This window comes from Centroberyx gerrardi, chromosome 14 (genome assembly GCF_048128805.1).
Source record: "Centroberyx gerrardi isolate f3 chromosome 14, fCenGer3.hap1.cur.20231027, whole genome shotgun sequence".
Taxonomy (NCBI): domain Eukaryota; kingdom Metazoa; phylum Chordata; class Actinopteri; order Beryciformes; family Berycidae; genus Centroberyx; species Centroberyx gerrardi.
The window spans coordinates 20700959-20722012 of NC_136010.1; the positions used below are offsets into that span (position 1 = coordinate 20700959).

General features: G+C 42.4%; 1 protein-coding gene across 1 annotated transcript in view; it reads right to left on the reverse strand.

Moving 5' to 3' along the window:
• Nucleotides 1-7879: 7879 nt before the first annotated feature.
• The window catches only part of hspg2 (heparan sulfate proteoglycan 2), an 89267-nt gene continuing 76092 nt past the window's right edge, over nt 7880-21054 (reverse strand). The window contains exons 58-80 of the mRNA XM_078287997.1: nt 20817-20979; nt 20579-20676; nt 20197-20463; nt 19960-20072; nt 19482-19629; nt 19223-19339; nt 17450-17534; nt 17216-17360; nt 16909-17011; nt 16676-16785; nt 16453-16561; nt 16225-16323; nt 15884-16105; nt 15221-15465; nt 14961-15132; nt 14622-14744; nt 14027-14083; nt 12846-12921; nt 12670-12748; nt 11670-11740; nt 11401-11484; nt 11096-11199; nt 7880-10830 (exon numbers count right to left, since the gene is read on the reverse strand). Coding sequence (XP_078144123.1) covers nt 10658-10830; nt 11096-11199; nt 11401-11484; nt 11670-11740; nt 12670-12748; nt 12846-12921; nt 14027-14083; nt 14622-14744; nt 14961-15132; nt 15221-15465; nt 15884-16105; nt 16225-16323; nt 16453-16561; nt 16676-16785; nt 16909-17011; nt 17216-17360; nt 17450-17534; nt 19223-19339; nt 19482-19629; nt 19960-20072; nt 20197-20463; nt 20579-20676; nt 20817-20979 — 2963 coding nt within the window. The 3' untranslated portion in view covers nt 7880-10657. The remainder of the gene's footprint in view (nt 10831-11095; nt 11200-11400; nt 11485-11669; nt 11741-12669; nt 12749-12845; nt 12922-14026; nt 14084-14621; nt 14745-14960; nt 15133-15220; nt 15466-15883; nt 16106-16224; nt 16324-16452; nt 16562-16675; nt 16786-16908; nt 17012-17215; nt 17361-17449; nt 17535-19222; nt 19340-19481; nt 19630-19959; nt 20073-20196; nt 20464-20578; nt 20677-20816; nt 20980-21054) is intronic.

A 21054-nucleotide genomic window follows, 5' to 3' on the forward strand; every position in this document is an offset into this window, starting at 1 on the left:
TAGCTAGCTTATAATCAGTCTAGTATTTTATTGGTGGTAGCTATTGATAGCTAGCTTTGAAGTTTAAATGGGGCATCTAGCTTGAGTTGAAGCTAATGTTACAGTGGCAAATAAGTGCTAGCTAGCTAGTAGCTATAGGCCTATAATTTCTCTTTAGCTAGCTATCGATAATATACCTGATGATACCTTTTGTGAACCAATCTCATGATAGTATTGTTTTTGGCTAGTGTGATACTGTCTATTGAGAGGGACATCAGCATTGACCACACAGAAGTCATTAACAATTGCAAAACATTGACTGTATTGACTGTAAGTCAATATGAGGATATTGCTGTGAATCCAGTCTGATACAGGAAAGTAGAATACATGAGACCTTCTGTTTTCCCCAAATACAAACTTGATTAGACCCTGGAAAATGTATATGTATTTGCACATTTACTTTTCCATATCCACATAATTAATATGTATTGAGGCCAACCAATTTGATATGACTATGATTTGATTGAACTGAATGGATTCACCTCTGACCCACAGGTATCCATTAGGAAGTAGACTTCTTATCCACAGACACTAATAGGCTGGATTGCAAAAAAACAAACAAACAAATCGTAATAGCAGCTATGGTTATGACTGTACATCCTCCACTGACACCAAATCCCCCCTAAACAGTAGTGTGGCGTGCGGCAATGTCATTCCTGTCTTCATGACCGCTAATTGTTCACTGAACAGAAAGACAGTGGGCAGGTGAAGCGGATCTTGTAGTCTTGACAACGTTTTCCACCTGGCTGCTCAGCATTCACACAGGCAAAGCCATGAGTGGCATCATACCTGCAAAATATATAATGAGCAATTGGTTTAACACTAGAAAGGCCAAGAACCCACACCATTGACATTGAGTTTTCAAATTAAATTACATTTCCCCAGCATTGTACACACAATGTCCTCATCCTTCCATGACTTTTATTAAATATTCTGCATTTAAATTCCTGTATTTTTTAGAATTCTAAAAAATTGACTTGACTCTGCAGACATGATATTACCTAAATTATGTTTATCTACCAGCAGTTTGGGGGTTTCTTGTCTTGTCCCACGACTTACACTTGGAAGACATCACCGGTCTTTAGCGCTGGGGTACCGGACACAGTCATGGCTTCAATGGCCACAGGCTGGGGGCAGACCTGACTGGGATAGACCATCTGCAGCTGGAGGAGGGTCTCGTAGTCCCCCCGCCCAGTGGGGTTGTCCAAGTCTAACCAGCGCGTCCTGCAGCCTGCCACACAAAGAAAAACACTCAACCGCTCTGCGGACTGGAGACACTGACGTCTTCTGATTCAGAGATTTGAATTGCATATTGCAAACGAATAATCAACACATATTGCACATCCACTTAAAGAACATAATGATGCCTTAGATTTCTTGGTGCCTTATTTCCACCTTTTCATAAAAATATATCCAAGGAATTATTTAAGATTTTTAACGGTTGTTTTGTTTTTGTCATTTTATGCATCTATGAGGCCTTGTAAGAATAGCCACATTACTCTTGAATCTAATCACACACAAATTCATACAACAGTCCACTAATCCATCCCACACAACGTTTGGGTGAAAATCCCACATCCACATTTTTCTTTGAAGCTTTCTTGCAGCTCTCCAATCTGGCATTTCTAGCTAGAAAAGCCACAAAGAGCTTACTTGAGTAAATCCTTAAGAAACCTTGCAGTGCGAGTCTTAATTCCACAAAGTCTTACCTTGACAGAAATCCGAGGGACAGGTCAGCATCACTTGATAATCCTCACATCGTCCGCTCCCCTGGTCTTTGTTGATGCACACAAACCCAAAGGTAACATCATAGCTGGAATATCAAAGAAGAGAAGAATGTAATGCTGATTAGGAAACACATGCTTAACTGAACAGATGTCACAGATGTCCAAACCTGTATGTTTGACAGCCAGACCGCGTGCTTACGAGAGGTAGGTGTCTCCAGTGTGTTTGGCCGATATTCCGTATGTTGTCTTGGCCTCGATGCTGATTGGGTTTCGACAGGCTTGACCAGGGAAGGTCTTCAGCAGCTGGGGTATGGACTCCACATCTCCCTCCTCTGACGGGTCATCACTGCTCAGCCACCTTGTTCGACACTCCTCCGGCACTAAGTAGAAGCGAGAAGTGGATACGTGTCTGCTGAAGTTAGAGTGCAGCAAGCATCATGTTCATTGTTTTACAGAAATGGAAAGGTGTGTGTGTCTACGTGTGTGTGAAGGTGGGTTATAATTTACAAGGTTTTGGACATCCTACACACCTTGACAGAACTCTGTAGGACATGTGAACCTGACTCTGTAGTCTTCACAGCTCCTGCTCCCTTGGTCTGCATTTACACAGGCAAACCCATAGGTGGCATCATAACTGACAAAAAAAAAAGATGATAGATAAGTGAGATCTACTCCCACTTGCATTTGAAGTCATAGAACTTTTCAGTGACCCTATTCTGCTATAATCTCACATTAAAAAAGTGTCAGAGGTGTTGGAGGCTGGTTTTCCAGAGACGGTCTGGGCCTCAATGGCTATTGGCTGAGGACAGATTTCTTTGGGGTACATGATGAGCAGCTCACTGAGGACCTCGTAGTCTCCGTTCCCTGTGGGGTCATCGTAGTCGAACCAGCGCGTCCGGCACTCTGTGCAAGCCGACAACCAAATGAATCCCAGATCACATCACATTCTACTAAATATCAATCTTTATCATGCTATATTTGACCCGAGAGAATAATCACCCACAAGGTTAATACTGTACTGTCATTTTTAGCTGAGTCACATTTAATACCTGAGCAGAACTGTCCAGAGCAGGTGAACATGACCTTGTAATCATCACATTGCCTCCATTTCTGTTCCGAGTTGAGGCACACAAAGCCCTCTGATGCATTGTACCTGCAAAAGAGACCCATCCCTAATGTTACTCATGGCTCATATGGGGCAAAAATGCTGCTATCACCTATGAAAAGAGTTCATCATCACCAAGAAAAAATCCATCAGTTCTTAACATGCATTTGATCATGCACTTTCATAGCTTCATGATGCCAACTGAGTCTTTACTTGTGGAAGGTGTTCTTGGTGTGCTGAGACTTGATCCCAGAGACAGTCTGAGCCTCCATGTCCACTGGGTTGGAGCAGATCCTTGTCCAGTGGTTCCTTCTCAGGTCGCTGTAGAGCTCCGAGTCCCCCTCTCTAGACACATCTCCATCATCAAACCAGGCAGTCTTACAGGCTGGCCATGGGGAAGGGGAAAATAATTGATGATAAGAAAGGACTTGGCAATCTGCTGTGTATTATTGTGTTGTTTGAAAATAGATTTACAACATATCAGAAAAAAAAAGTAAACTCAATGCTTACTTTCCAAAGCAGTGGCGAAGAGCTGAAGTTCTGGAGGAAGAATTGTCAGTGCAAAAATTAATTGATTAGTAACGTTGTTTTTTGTTTCTGTTGAATGATTTTTTTATGCAAATGAAATAATAACAAATCAAGCAGTCATTCATTGTATTACCTGAGATTAGGAGACACCAAATCAGAAGGCACTGAAATGACAACAACAAAAATGTAAACCAGTTGTGGTGAGTCACGGTCTAAAAACTATTCACAACCTGAATCATTTGAAAAGTGTTAAGATCAAAGTACCTGAAATGACAGCATGCTTCTTTATCCAGTAATCTATGGGAGAGAACATATATATAAAAAAATACATAAATAAATCAATTAAAACCAAAAATTAGAGATTGTTCAAGTTCTTCAAAATAAAACTTGAATTATTCTTTTCACATGGATTTTACTCACAAAGTTAGCCTTGTGTGGCTGCGAAAGAGCAGATGTTGCTTGTAGGGAGGAGGCATGTGGAAGAGATGGGTACAACATGGAAAATGCTAGACATACTAGACATGTCCTATCCCACTGCATCATCACCCTTTGATTTACCATCTGACCAATAGGTTTGGTCCCCTGGCATCCTTAGTGTGTGTACGCACACATTTCAGCTCCTCCCACTAAGGCTGATACAAGACATGCTGTTCCTCTTCACCTGTAATCCACCCCTCCTCTCTGCCTCGTCTCAGGAAGTTCATGTTTCTACCCAAATCCCCCTCCTCAGTTCATCACTTCCCCTCACTCTAAACGTTTGTCAGTAGAGTTTGACTGAAAGTACAAGGGATTTGCTACAAGTTGAGCCATAACAATAGCCACAGCCAGAACAATGAGCCCCACTGTTTTCTTCTATGTATTATTGGCATATATGTGACCCCCCACTTGACACAATAGGAGTGCTTTTAGTTTAGATATGTGGGAGGTTAGTAGATTAATAGATTTTTCATGGTGGAAATGGTACCATAGTGAATTTGTCTACTTCATTTCAAATTAGCCGTTAAGTGGTGGGTCAAAAATGATCTGCTTGTTTGTTTTTTTTAATGTAATAACTTTGCAAGGAAAACATTGAATTATTGCATGTTCCAGGTATTCCTCGAAAATCTTGTTTTTGAGATGCCCCCAATCAATCAGATTTTTTACCTACATGTTATACTTTTTAAGTACTTTAAACTTTAAATGTCAAAATAAGTGGTACTACTCAGCAAGACTTTTTTTACCTCAGATATTTTGGTGACATAAATGTTTGATGACATCAAATCTATAGATTTTTTACATACTATTTTCACACATTCATTATTATTGTGTACTATCTGTCTTGTTACATTTCATTGATTCTAACATGGATCATTTTTGACCCAGACTGTAGGCTCCAATAACCTACACATCTAAGGGTTAAGCTGTTATAATATGAAGGCAGGCTTTCCACTGATTCAATTTGACAGGCTACTTTCAGCACTTCTGGAATGACTGTGAATCCTGTGAATCCATGTATTTGTACATCCTCACGTACCTGTATCATCGTCCCATGAAAAATGGGTTACCCTACTTATTCATGTAGCCTCTGACCTGTTATATCGATCCTGAGTCTCCGGCCAACGTCTCCAAAGCTCCAGTTCCACAGTTTTTAGTGTTCAGTGAACATGTGATATGCACTGGTGAAAGTCAACACTTTATCACTCAATGGTATGAAGCCAGGGGCATTTAGAGAGAATACCTGAGGTGCTCAGCCAGAGATTATCAATACAACGATGGAGAAAGAGATAGTAACTTAATAGTAGACTTGCTATGTGAGTGAGCTTAATGAGCACGATGACAACTACGATGATGACAAGCAAGGCTGACTAAAAGATTCACTTCTGTATGTGATGAAAGAATTGGTAACACTATTTGTATGACATAACACTGTCATAACCATGACATGACATCGGACATGAACATGAGCTGATGTTTATGAATGTTTATGACTGTTGTCATTAAATGTCATTCAGTGGATAATGTCACTTTCAGTGCAAAATTGACATTATTCTGGATGTTCTTGTCATGACAACTTGACATTAACCAAGGTGATATACCTGTTATAAAGGTATGTCATAATGGGCATCTTTATCAAACATAAATAAACTATTTGGTTGTATGTGTTAAGATATAATAAGATATAACAAGATAATATGTGTCATATGTGTTTGACTTTGACATTGGCTGTCATGAGATCATTTTAAGTGAGTCATAAATTTTTTTGACCTTAAGTACAGTGGTAGAATTTTGGATTTTTCATAAATATCTCACTAAGTGTTCTTACATTGTCAAATGCTATTATAACAGTATCATGAATATTTCACTTGTCATTGTTCTCTATCATCGGGCTTGAAGACATCGCATCTGACTGCCATTCATCAAAAAGGTCAATATGTCATATCAGTCTGTTTTTCATTTTCCCTGGGGCGGGTACACATGAATGGGAGTTACAGTAAGAAAGCTCACCTGTTGCATGTGACTATTGAATTTCTGTAGATAACAATGCAGGTGGTGGCCAAACAGAGGGGCCTTGGGCTCTATCGTTAAATGTCCCTCAAAGACAAGTCTAAAATAACAAGGATTAGTTTAGAATGACTGCTAAAGACGCAATGTTGTGACACAACAGACCCAGCAGGTCTGTTGTGTCTGTTGGTATTTGGCAGGAAATGGCCCTGAGGTTTTAGTGTGACTGAGATATGATATTAAGTTCAATAGCTTAATAATTGCATTTCTGAGAAAAAAAGGAAAGCATGACTCATGTTTTGCAATCATATTGCATTCAAAATGCTTTTTTATTTTCCATTATGTATTATAAACCGCATTGCTGACAGTGAAATGAACTTGATCATAGTTTCAAAAATGCATATTGGATTTACAGTAGCTGGAAACCCCCCCCAAAACTGAGAGGGGGGGAGGGGGAGGGGGGGGGGGGGGGGGGGGGGGGGGGGGTGACATGAGACAAAGGTCAGGCAGGACTTGACTCCAGGATGTTGCAGTTACATGGTTGGTGTCTTAACCCACTGAGCCAAAAGTTGTGTTTTTGATTGAGGGTCAGGTTGCTGCATATGCTATTTCTTGTTGAATTAGCTTAAAAATACAAATTCTTTCTACAGAGGAAAAATCTATTTTACAAACTCAAGACGACTAAAGACAACAGGACATATTACATTTTGAGGTACTGAATGTAGTGTTGTGTGGCTTTGCTCACAAACATCCACTGTCTTAAAACTCTTCATACCACAATGAATGGAACATCAAATCTATGTTATGCTCAAGAAAACAAATCTGAACTAGAAGGGCACTCGGAGAGCGCAGACCTCCGCCAAGGTTCGTGCTATTATTGCTTGTTCGTGAGTCGGATCCGGATCCGCTCCAAAATTTAATGGGTTCTCCCTTGGCCGATGCTACAGCCTTCCACGAAATTTCATGAAAATCGGGCCAGTAGTTTTTCCATAATCCTGCTAACAGACAAACAAACAGACAAACAAACAAACGGCACCGAAAACATAACCTCCTTGGCGGAGGTAATGAATGACTATAATAGAGTGACTAGATTGAAACAACTGGTCAAGGGAAATGGCATTATGGCATAAGTGTTACACTTGACCAGGTCACAGGGTCAAGGGAATAAATGACATACAGTGGTTTGGAGGAAAATAATGATAAGTCTACCTTGTTGGGATTGACTGGAGATCTATGTTGTAGCAAAACCTGAACGTATCAAGTTCCATCTGTATATCGGCAAGTATGGAAGAAGACAGTTATATGTAACAGTGTCTTATCGGTTAGGCTAACTGCTGATTGTATTCCGAAATATACTATTAGCCACAGAAGTATTACTTCATCATGAGTACTGATCTTTCAGTATAAGAATATGTGTGCCTTCTATCAATTAAGTCAAACAGTCTCTTTGGTTTTGTTGAGAGAAAAATTTGAATTATTGTGAGAATAACATCTCACCTTTTGAACAATGGAATAAGTGTGGGGCCACATGCTGTATGCAAATAGAGGACACACTTCCCTGACTTCGGACATCTCATTGAACTGACACCTCTTACATAACCCTTTTGATGTGAGACCTGAAACCGAGCCCCCTTCAGCTAACCCAGTATTAAATTCTGCCTTAACATCCTGTGGTACAAATCCTGTGACTGACACCTAAGCCTGCAGTAAGATGAGAGCTCTATGGCCATGGGGCAGATTTATTTTAGAAACCTGATTTGGGTGTAACTTCTAGTGGGGAACATTGGATCTTGACTTTGTCAATAGACTGGGCAATCAACCTGTCAGTCTCTCAGTCTCTCCCAAGGGACTAGGTCAAAGGCTTGGTTATACAATGGACGATGTGGGAACAATGAAGTGATTAGGTGCAAAAAACACCTCATCTGAAGGAAGTCTCCCAACACAGAGCAGAAACACAGCAAGTACAGTGGAGAAAAAAGAAAACTCAGGAGATTATAAATAGCACATGAATTTTGTTTTTAATTAAGAAACACCAAGGGAAGGGGGAGAGTCCTTTCAACACTGGAAATGGAACAGTCAGGAGCACGAGCAGGTCGTCCCGACACGGACAATATTTCATCCGGTACACTTTCATTCGCTGAACTCTGTGATAATCTTTTGTCTCTCATTCAGAAGTGAAACATAGACAAATATGAACAATTTCAAAAAGGTGAAATCAAAATAATTTTCATCATTACTGAAAGTGCACCTATCATATACAGTTGATGCTTGCAGCCATGCTTTATTTTGCAATGACCTAAACACAATCAAAAAGCTATGTGGCAGTGTCCTGATAACTATGCATTGGGAGACAGGCCATGTACAGTGTATATATGAAAATCCAGTTTTAGAGCAGATACACAACAGGTGCCCAACATGGTGCACACATACCATCCTACTCTGCTTTAGTCTCCCAAACTCGCTCTTAACAATCGTCATGTTCAACTACACATTTTAACAAACATGATGGCACCTTTCTCTGTAGATAAATAGATCATTCATTGCATTTGGAGCCTAAGATTTTTTTTCATCATAGTGAAGTGAACAACTAAGACCAGGTTCCAACCATTTGACCAGGCAGTTCCAAGTCAGGTATCACAGATGAACCCTCCATAGAGATTACATGGGATGGCTGGAGGATCATGGGAACTTCAATGGGGGAATTTCTGAGCAACTTACGGGGGGGGGGGGGGGGGGGCGTATTCAAACTCAAACATGAAGGGAAAAAACAAAGGGGATGTGGGAGGCAATACACAATAACCAGAGGAAAGAAAATAGCAAGCTTTTGTGATTGCTCTAAAACAGCAGAATTGAAACAAAAGCAATGGAAAGGAGGAGAGAAAAAAAAACAAAAACAAAAAATAAATAAAAATGAAGCAACTCTAAGTGAAAGGATAGTGCTCATTTTTAGAATATTAATACAAATATTTTAAGCTTACAAAAATCAGAAAGGTTTGTGAACCCCAAAGTGAACGTGCCATTATGGTTTTGTATTGTGGTCAACTAAGGCGGGCGAGCATGCTTTATTAATGGAGCTGCACTACTGGTCACAGCACCTGCAGGAGGCTTCCACTGCATTCTCACACTACCAAAACCTACTCCAACTGTGTCCTACTGTTTGTTGCAGATGCATCTACCTCTACAGATATAACAGCCTACAGAACCATGTAGCCTTCAGGGTTTGACAAGACTGGTTTTATAGCTTACTGTGTAGTTACTGAGGCTACCAAACCTGAAAATAAGAAACATCTTGAGGCAGTTCTGCGTTGACCCTCCTGAGGATATGGATGATGAGACATGCACTCACACACACACACACACACACACTAACACACACCTCTGACACCATATGGAGCTTGGAGTGACTTGTGAGAAACAGAAGGGGCTGAGACATACAGAACCAACAAATTTACTTAACATGCATACACATTCTCAACTGATACTGATATTGTTACCTGACTGGCAGATATTATACATAAAACATTGTCTTCTATTTCATCAAACAACCAAACATAAAAAAACTACATCTTTTTCAGTTCTTAAAAACTCCTTTTTTGAGATCTACTCAATCGAATAAGGCTGTGGAGACAACAAATCATGTCATATCATCATAAAATCAACCTCAAATGTCATGCACATTAGCTCCAATAACAAAAGCTCCACTGTGGCACTAGCGTATCCTGTTTAACACGGATGCATTCTTCATCTAGGCAACCCATTTACTAAACAACACCTCTACATCTCTACAACATCAGCAAAAGGCGACAGACAGGGAACCGTGTGATTGCGCGCTGTATCTTCATGTCTGATATTAGCACCAAGGTTAATTTCTTTTTTTTTATTTAAAAAAAAAAAAAGAACAAAATACAGACACAGAAGAGGCAACCATGCTATGAAGCCGAGTGACTTGTGACTCGCGGAACAATTCAGCCAAGTTAAAGCAGCAGTATTTCTAAATTTGTGTTTTTTTTTTTATTTGAATTGGATGACCTGAGTTGTGTACTGAAGCCGCATGTGCCGTGACCATTGTGCGCTCCTCTCCCAACAGTATGCAAAAGACTGTGAGCATGCTCGCACAGAAGGTTCCCCTACAGAAGTGAAGAAAGAAGGCCTAAACGTCTTCAAGTATTAATACAGTTAGGCCTGTAAAAAGCCCTGGACACACAGTATTAGAACCCAGAATAAACTCTAGGAAAGTAGAAGAGCAGTTATGGTTAGTTTGCATGTTTTCCCCCACAAATATATAATATATATATTCATATGTATATAAATAAAAATTCAGTGCTGTAAAAACATCTCCAACTCCATAGGATCTGACCCATCGTAGAAGGCCTAATACGTTTTACTCTTACTCTTCTCATGGCTAAAGCTACTGCTGGGAGTATGTAAACTGTACTGGTTCTCCTGTGTTAATAGTCCTTCATCGAGAATACAACACTGAGGAAGAGAAGACTTGTTAATATCATTTCAATTTTTCTCTCTTTTTTTTTTGGTTTTAATGCACACAGAGAATCGTATCCTGTCGTGTCGTCATGATTTTCTTTCATTTTTTTTGTTTTTTTGGTAGCAGCAAAGCACCAAGTTTGTGTCAGGCTCTATGTGTGTCAGTCTCTCTGTGTGTGTCTGGTGTGTTTGACTGTGACATCACTCCATAGTCTCTGGGTGTGTGTGTGTGTGTACGTGTGTGTGTTTATGTGTGTGTGTGTGTGTGTGTGTGTGTATGTGTGTGTGCTGCGATCTATGAAGAGCACGGCTGCACGTTGAGGCCGTGGGCTGCGTGGGTTTGCAGGTCGATGGCCTGGGCTGGCTGCTGTCCCGGCCGGGCGTTCATCAGCGACAGGTTCCTCACACAGCCGGTCATTCCCGAGGAAAACTTCCCTCCGGTCAGACCAGCCATGTCTGGGGCTCCTCCTGTTACAGGAGCACGCACACACACACACACACACAAATCAACCAGTGATAAACTTTCTCTTGGTCTTTCTACCTGAAATGTACCTAAAAATAGGAGATAATGAAGTGAATATTGGACTTTTGGACCCATGGTGCAATTGCTTGCAACAAAACACTTGGATAATGCTGCACAAGCTATTTGGAGAAATTTGATGGACATTTTTATGCTTGTAGTTCTCAGCCTTCTTTTCATTTTGGGTTGAACTGTTCCTTTAAATCCACTCACCCAGGTATATGCTGCCTTTGGTGTTGACCATGAGGCTTTTGCCTTTAGATTGTCCGTGTCGTGTGGCTCCTCCATCTATCTGGATGTATCCGTCTTTTCCGGTTCTGTGAGACAAGAGAAACTTGAGGAGATCTACACAAGTCAACAAAAGAACTGAACATACACTGACAAAGTCCTGATAAAACATAAAGGAAATAGTTGATACATCACAAAAAATACTCAAAAAACATAGCAGAACATGTGTTGAACATAGCTGAACTGTGTCAAACCGTGTAAACAGGGTGAAATAATATATACTATCATACCTGACTGCTGTGACCTTGTGCCATTGGCCATCATTGATGGACTCCCGGGACATGATCTCTGCCTCTCCACTGCCCAGCTGGTAACTGGATATCATACACATCATCAGCATTACTGCAGCACTAATGTGAGCTGAAAAATAACACTCATCCAGATGCTCACTGCCAACTGACACCACTGTATATGAGATCAGTCTTATCACAGGAAAAGCTACAGTATGTGAGGTATCAAACAGGCATAGGGACTACAGAAACACGCTGGGCTCAGTCACCTGAAAACAAGGCGTCCGTTCTGTAGACCGAGGCTGATGAAGTCCTTGCCTTTGCCTTGCTCTCCCAGTTCCTGGGAATCAAATTGTTTAGTTGGCAAAGGAAGGAGACTTTGTTTGAATGTCCTCCTGCTGCATGAAAACTAACAAAATGCTTTACAATGTTCCTATTGGTCACTGTGCAAACTGTGAGCTACAATATAGTATTTTTGATGTAATAGCAAACATTAGGTAACGTGGACAGATTGCTTCTTATTACAAACTGTAACATAAAATCTTTCATGCAAAACAACAATGAGAAGACAAGCTGTCATAGCCATGGTACATAACAAACATGACTTATTTTTCCAGATACTAGCACATTTCAAAGCATGTGGTTCCTAGGATGTATCTTTATGGTTGTCCACAAGTTCTCGTATACATATTTGTACAGAAAGCACATGTTTTGAAACATACCAGAAGATGAGTGTTTTGGTGTTTGAGTGGATACCTTTTTACTAGCATGCACCTTTCGCAAATGGCGCGCGCCATTGGTCTCCTGAGGAAAATGGAGGGTGAGTTAGAGAAGCAACATGCATTAAAACTTAGTGGTGTCAGATAAAGCAGGGCTCGCAGCCGTCATGCCCAACAATGTCACAGCCACAGTGTCAAGAGTGTTAACTAGTCAGTGCGGTGATGAATGCTGTTCAATAACAGGTGAAACATTCAGGAGAAAATGCAGTATTATCGCTGACATGTAAGTGTAAGACTGACGGTGAATGATGTGAGAACATGACTGAGTATCAGGTCGTTACACATGAAATCTACAAATCAGGTAGTGGTGATGATTAGGAGTGCTGAAAAGCAGGGAGGTTAGGGTGAGGATGGGGAGGGGGGAGGGGGGAGGGAGGATGTGAAAATCAGGTTCTGGGTCTATATCCAAGGCTAGGGTTAGGATTAGGCTAAGGTCCAGTCCCAGGCTTAAGTTTCATGGTTGTGGACCAGGACCAGGACCAGGACCTACCACTCCCTGCCACAGGATCAGGCCATCTGGGGAGTTGGTGTTGATCTCCAGCTCAATGGTCTCTGGGGAGTCGTGGGCACTAAAACACAGAAAAAGACACGACCATTTCACCCTTATTATCTTTACCTGAAGTCACGGTGAGAGACAATCAATGCAGATGAGTAAACTACACTTACCTTCTGGGGAAAACTGGTTTGGGAAGGGCAATGTATCCATCATGGTGGAAATATGCTGCATACATATATGGTGAATCTACAAAAAAATAAATAAAAATAAAAACAGCATTAAAATAATTCTTGTAAGGCTGCTGTGTACACAACTCTGATCCTCAGTGTTATGGCTCCCTCCAGTGGCGATAGGATGGAAGAAACCCTGGTAAGGTAGGCTTGGTTAGATAAAACATTTATACAAGACAGAAAGTGATATTGTTGATAATGGTAAAGCACATATGTAAATGTAAACTAAAATATAATAACCCTAGATTTCATTTCTGTGCCCAAAATCCATATGCAAATAACACATCCAACTGCTGCAATTTAAAAACCAAAACAATACAAAGTCTTCAGTACACTCAAACCAGGCTCCAGGCTCCAGACTCAGTTGACAGTCATCACCAATACATGAGCAGTAGAAGTTATTTGCCATTCCTCACACACTACAACATCTCTGACCATTCCCAGAGATAGGCATCAGACTTCCAACTCACCAAAAACCATGGCTCCATGCACAAATACTGGATAAAGTATATGCTCAAGAGAAATCTCAACTCACCCAAACAACCATCACATTGTGCTTTCAACAGACACTTTCAGCTGTTAGTAACAACACAGCGCTGCCATCAAATGTGTGTACATTAAATACATTTAATTTTCTCAGTTTGTAACAAGATAAGTTCAGTGGGAAAAGTGAGTGGTTTGTGTGTTGTTGTTGTTTTTTTCTTTCTTCTTGTATGGACAGGCAGTTTTGAAGAAGACGGAGACAAGATTTTATGTTGCAGTGAGTAGTTAAAAAAGAAGAAATTAAAAAAGGGGAATTCTACATTCATAGCATCTTTGAAAAAGTATAAAAAAGGTGCCACAGGTCGGCACACAAACCAGTTGATCTCCCAACTGCATTCTACCGTACCACTACCACTTAGTATAGATGCAGAATTCCCCTCTCCCAGATTTCCACAGGGGTAAGAGTCACCAGTTGAGTACAGACATGTGTTTTTGGTTTGTGTTTATGTGCGCGTGTGTGTTAGGCAGTAGACGGCTCGGGCTTTTGGGGCCGGACGGGACGTGGGGCCCCTCGAGGTCAGACGGGCCCCCTGTTAGTCACGGTCGTGTCAGGCAGACTGAATATTGAGATACTGTACCATTCGCCCCGCTACCCTCCAAATTCCACAGGGCCTCGGAGAAGCTGGAGACCTGGCCTGCGTGTGCGGGATATAGCCATGAGAGTGCAGGGAGTAAGACACACTTCATCACTTAGGATTCACCCAACCAGCACACAGCGCAATGCTGGATCTCACACAATGAGCTGTCTGATGTTAGAGAGGCTTCACACTGTGGAGAATGTGAGTCATGTGGGCTCATTCCTGACTGTATATCTGTCTATGTGGTGGTTCTGCTTTGATGATCAATGTCTTTGTCGACAGGATACAGGTGTACGCAGTAGCTAACGTGTCCTGTAGGAGGACACATGCTTTGCAGAGGGCTGATAGGATCTGAAAGGATGTCTAACTCCCCCGGCTGTAAAATCACAACATCCACATGAATCTTCATGCAGGTGTAGCTTAATATTGTTATGTTTTAGAGTAATTGCTTCCTACTGAAATGAAAGTGTATTGTAAGAAAAATACAGAAAATACAATAAAAACATATTCTTCCATGTGTTCTGCTATTTGTGGCTTTGATTTGACAAAAATTTTAACAATAGTATAACTGGTTGCACTGCCAGTCAACACTTACTTTCTTCACAGTTTAGGCCGGTGTGGCCTGCAGTACACACACACTGGCCGTTGACACAGCTGCCGCCATTCTGGCACTGAATGTTGCTCTGGCACACGTCCTTCACCACCTCGCAACGCTCACCTGCAGGGTCACATACCAGTCAGGGGTCAGGGGTCAAAGGTCAAGTTCACACAAAAGTCAGGGCCAGGGGTTAGGGTTTGGACTTTATACAGAGGATATAGTGATGAGTGTTGTTAGAAATTCTGGGAAGATTTGATACTTGCTAACCCTTATAGTGACTGGAAGACTATGCTATGCACAGATTGTGGTGGTACACACATTGCAGAGAGTCCTCACCTTCAAATCCGTCCTTGCAGAGGCACTGGTACTCATATTCAGCACTAGACATACAGTGACCTCCATTCAGGCAGGGCCGGCGGTCACAGGGGCTGTTGTCCACACACTTGCGGATGGCTCTGCTTTCTGTGAAGCTGTAGGACAGGTCCACCTTCTTGTTGTTGATGGAAACCTAAGCAGGAGGCAGTGCAGACTTGTTAAAGCTACCACCTAAGGGAAAGTACTTAGTTATTTCCTCTTCTTTTCAACAGAGATCTCACCTCTCCTATGCATCCTTCAAACATTTCGCTGACGTTGGCAGGCTTGGGCAGGATGTCCATGTTGGGGACTCCTCCCAGGTACATAGGGGTGTGGATATTGAGGCCCTGGGCTTTGCCCGGAGAGGTCTTCCTCTCCACTGGACCCTGGTCGACCCTCAGGTGGCCGGCCCTCTTGTTCCGCTCGGCCACAACTCTGTGCCACTGGCCCAACGACACGGGGTCCGGACTGCGAAGAATTGCCTGTCCTGAAAACCAAGATAAAGCCACAGACAGTTTATTCTCTCAATGCATTTACCTTATATGCAGGGATTTAGTGGAGGGTAAACCAACCAGAACTCTCCATTACCATTATTCATTTGTGGAATAGATGTTCACCTTTTTAGATTGACAAGAATCCTTTAGCCTCACAAGCCAAACAAATCTTAATGATGGAAATAGTGCACATCATACTAAGTAGTATCTAGCAGGAAAAAATAATGCTTTTCTGAAACTATAATAGATTTTTGTTTTTATTGGTGTTTCCTAGCCACTACATCACTGCTTATATGTATGTAAAACATACACACAACTCAATTTAAATTCTGCACAATAACAGCTGTGTGAAAGTGTGATAGTTGGAGTGTACTAGTTTCTACCCAGTATCTAAACCAGTGTGCATCTTACCTGTGCCCAGCTCATATCTGAACTCCACATGTCCGTCCACCATGGAGACGGCTATGAAGTCCTCCACCTTCATCTTCTTCCCTCCACAGAAGAACATCACTCCGTCTCTCTCCAGCGGCTTGAACTCCAGCTCAACACGCAGGTCATCATGGATGTTGGTCAGCGGAGGATAGGCTATGTACGACTCCTCACCGTCAAACAATGGAGTGGTCACCAATTCCCCTGGTGAAGGTGAAGGAGGAGGAAAACATGTCAGTTTACTGAATGTCCTGAAGGAAGTTTTGGTCTTGTGCGGTATAGACAGTCCTGATTATTTTGCAGGGGAGATGAGGGTGACTTACCATCCATGCACTTGTTTCCAGACTTGCCCAGGTGGCAGCGACAGTCGTAGCCCAGGCCGTTCTGCCGGTTGATGCACGTGGCGTCTGGTCCACAGGCCTCTGTGGGGGGTAAAGGTCACCAACAGAAAGATATAAAACACTATTCTTATTACGTAATGCAACTGATAGTGTCAGCAATATCAAGCTGCAGTGGTTTCTCTGTGTGGTCAGTTGGTGTGTCACATGTACCTGAGTGACAGTGCAGGGAAGAGTGGTGCTGGCAGTTGCTGCCTGTGAATCCTCTGGGACAGCCGCACTTATACAAGCTGGCATCCGAATCCTCACACCTCCCTCCGTTCTGGATAACATAGAAGAAACAATTGGTTATTCTAGAATATAATATAGGACAAATACTGCTTTCATTTTAAGGTCCAGAAACATGTGACTCTGCAGGAGGACGGATGTAACTGACCTGGCATGGGTGATCTTTGCAGGTGGGACAGTTAGTGACGCCAGTAGAGCTGCGGTCAAGATCTTTGAAGATGACTTCCTCACCTTGGATGAGCAGCTGACGGATGCAGCCTGGATTGTACCAAAATCCAATCAGGACAAGCCATCGCACATAACAAAACGTTTTCTCCATCGTATATTACCATTAAAAGGAAATTGGAATATACTCATGGTATAAACAGAGTGATGTCTTACCAACAAAACCAGCTTTAATGCCAGCAGTTTTGGATAGGAGGGTGTAGTTGGGGTAGCCACCTACATGCAGCTCCTCATTCAGATCCAGCCCCTGGAACTTGCCCTGAGGAGAGAAAATGTGCATTTAAGGAATCTATTAACTGACATGAATTCATCAAATGCAGAGCAACAGTTTGAGTGATATTAACCTAATTTGTAATCTTTTTAATTTAAAATACTCATGAATTAAAAAGCATGCAAATGGAGGTTAAGTGAAAGCCAAGCCATTATCAACCAGTCCGTTTACATGTAAATCTGACAGGAGTACCTGAGAGCTGCCGTTGATGGGCTCCCCTCCATCTATAATGATATAGCCCAGGGTGTGGTTGCGGTACAGCTCAACTGTGTGAAACTCTCCCAGTTTGATGGGGTTGGGGTCACGAATGGTGGCCATGCCGGAGCCCACGTCAAACCTGAGAGGGGACAATCAACATCATCAATGAGCTTCATCCTATTTACCACAGGTCAATTAAGAGAACTTTAAAGTTCAGTGTGAACTGACCTGAACTCCACGCGGCCGCCCACAAGTCCCAGAGAGATGAAGTCAGCTCCTGTGGTCCTCCTCTGGCCATTGTAGAGGATCATACCTGGACGACCAGAACAGGTAGAGTGAGTATGGTGCTCACACACACTGGCAAGCACTTACACCTATACACATATCCTGCAATAATATCCATCTTAACAAGTCATTTAATATAGTAGGTTTAATCTTCCAGTGGGGTGATATAATTGCACTTCAATTCCAATGCAGTTTAACGTTTTTTTCAAGAATTTTCTTCAGTCAAGTGTCATTTTCTTGATAGTGGTGGAGCAATCTCCCTTATTCTGCTAGAAAAGTCTTGAAACAAGTGAAACTGCATTCAAAGCAAGTGGAATTATCTCACCCTGCTGGTAGAATCTTTCACTCAAGAAACTTAAGATTTTAAGACTAGATATGAGACTAAATGACTTGTTAAGATGGACATATTTTGCATTGTACTCACTCGCACATGAGGTAAAACTCATTGAAAGCTGAATGGTAAAGCAGCATGCTATAGTGAGGCGGGTTTAAAGCCAACCACAGCCAGGTTATATCCTGCCATCCTGCCTGGGCATCACTGGGAACAGCCAGGGACAGCTGGTCACATCCATACTGCTAGTCCACTGTTTTCCACCCACATGCCAGGAACACATGCTCACATGGGCCACACAGGCAACACATGGTGAAATGGTCAAAGCTGGGGCAGTTTGGCATCATGCCTTACACATCTATCCTTATCATCTCTGATAGTTCTGAAAGGGAGTGATCAAGAAAAAGTGGATTGCTTAAATATGCCACACAAGGCTGATTTTCTTTTTCACTCGCTGCAAAGTAAATTATGGTCCAAAATATTGAAAATATCATCAGTAAGTATTTGTATCACACATTGAAACAATCCATCTTCTTGTTGACTGATGTCAGACATGGGGTCAAATAGTTTTTGCAAATAATTTCTAGCATTTGTTAACCAGTTAGTTACCAGATGGGTGGGATCTATTGCATCAGCACAAATTCTGTGATTTTCTAATCTTTCCAGCTTTCACTGTAATGTCCTGCAAACCCCCATCCATCTGGCACCTAGGACGGCTAAAACAAACCATAAAATGCACTTGCAAATAATATTTCACCTAGCTGTCACTATTTTCAGAAATGTAGTGATGCTTAGATACAAAGAAATCACTATAAGAAACGTGTGTGCCTAGATGTTGCATTGATAATCTATGATACAAGGATTGTCACAAGCAGCAGTGCTGCTACCTAGGTAATGTAGAAGAGTAGAGTAGAACGGAAAGTAGAACTAGGTTTGCATATGCCTCATTCAGAGTTATCCAGTTACCATTAGGCTGATGATGGTAATACTCTGACAAGTGGTTGTGCGATCATGACTGCAAAGCCTGTATGAAAACATAGGCCATTCACCACTTGGCATCTCTTTGACAGCCGCTAAAACAGCTCTGTGTTTTGGATGCATTATGGGAAAGTGTAATGCAGCCCAAAAAGCAATACGGCCTGCATCAGTCTTGAGTTACTGTGGTTCTCAAGCACTGAGACTCACCGGCGTACAACATGAGACCTTCCCACCACGTGGGTGAGAGGGAGAGGTGAGGGAGAGAGGGAGGGGGGCAGAAGACGGAGTGAAATTATACATCACAGACATGGTAAACAACAACATTGAACAACAAAGCGTTCAAAAGTGTAAACAAATACACTGTAGAATGAAACTGTCCTAGCAAATATAAGTAGGCACTTCCTTACCATCAACATTATCAGGTCTAAAGTTGATCTTGATGCTGAAAGCCTTATAGGCATTCTTGATGGTGGGCAGGGTGAGGTAGGACAAGGGCTCCTGGGCAAAGTAGGGCATCACTCTCTCTGCACAAACACAGAATTTAAAAGTTAGTCAACAGACATGAATGCAATTCATATTCAAAGTTTCATTTCTTTCATTTGCTTGGATTCCTTCCCACCCTCTATTTGAGGCAGAGTCAGATGTGCATCCACTCAGTAGACTAACCGTGAACATTAAGTGTGGTGAAGGCTTCCACTTTGCCCTGTTTGTTGGAGGCGGTGCACACGTATGTCCCAGAATCCTCATGGGAGACGCGAGGAACCGTCAGCACATTGACCTCCTGGAAACACTTAGGAGGAAGCTCTTCTCCCAGCTGTATGCAGAAACAGACACAGAGAGACACATCGTATGGTCAGACATACTGTAGAAATCCTAACAAATAACAAAGTTCTTTACTCTCTCCAATCATTTACCTTATATGCAGGGATGTAGTGGAGGGTAAACCCACCTGAACTCAGTATTACCCACCTTTTCATTTGGAGAATAGTGTTTACCCTTCTTTTAGATTGATAAAAATCTTTCAGCCTCACAAGCCATAAGAGCTGGCCAGCGTATAGAGTATAGAAAGTGTAGAAAAGATGGCTCCTAATGATTTCTTCGTTTTATTGAATTAAAAATGTCAGAAATACAAAAGTCTTGTTACCTTGGACCATTTGATCTCAGGTACTGGGTATCCTGAAGCCACACAGGGCAAGACGGCGTCAGACCCAACTGTCACCTCCTTAGTTTCAGGCAGGGCAGCGATTTGAGGAAGGGCTACGGAAACAGGCAAATACATTGATTTATGTGAGTGGTGAGAGCTTCACTGCCATGAACTGACATGATTGCATGATGCTGCACAGTGTATGTGTCGGAAGAGGAGATGCTCTTGTGCACTCACACTGGACGTTGAGCACCACCTGAGACTGGACCGAGCCTACGTCGTTGGTGGCGGTGCAGCGGTACTGTCCGGCGTCGGCCTCGGTCACCTGCTCGATCTTCAGCATGCCGCCCTTCACCATGATGTGGGTGGGCAGAGACCCGCCGACTTTGCTCCACTTGACCGTGGGCTGGGGGTCGCCGACGGCCTGGCATTCAAACTCCACCGAGTTCCCGACCATCACGGTCTGAATCGACGTGCGCACGTTGATCATCACCTTTGGCAGAGCTGTTGGGAGCAGGAGAGGAGGGAAGGGCATCCGATTACAATAGAATACATTGAAAAAAACAGGTTTTGATTAAGCAGTGTGTATTAGCAGGATATAGCAGTATATGTAGCAGACCTTGGATGGTAAGCTTGGCAGTGTCCTGGGCCTGGCCATACACACTGCTGGCTCTGCAGATGTAAACACCTTCATTGCTCTGCTCAAGGTTCTCAATCCTACAGAGAAACAGCAAAGAACACATATAACAGTGAGCTCATTTATCCTCTTCAGTGTTAACTTCACATTTAACATTCATACATTTATTTTTTCTCTCATCCTAGTTTCTCTAAACCAACCCACTGTGTTTATGACTCACCTGAGCACCCCATCCTTGACGTGGTGGTTAGGCGGCAGCGCGCCTCCTTCCTTCAGCCACTCAATTTTGGTCTCTATGCCACCTGCTGCTGAACAGGTGAACTCCACAGCGCTGCCCTGGGCCTTTACCTCCACCTGGGGGGATACACGCACTGCCAGGGGGGCTACAGCAGGAAAGAGGGAGCGAAAGACGTTAGTTAGGGCTAACAGATATATATGAATATCAAAAAGTATAACTG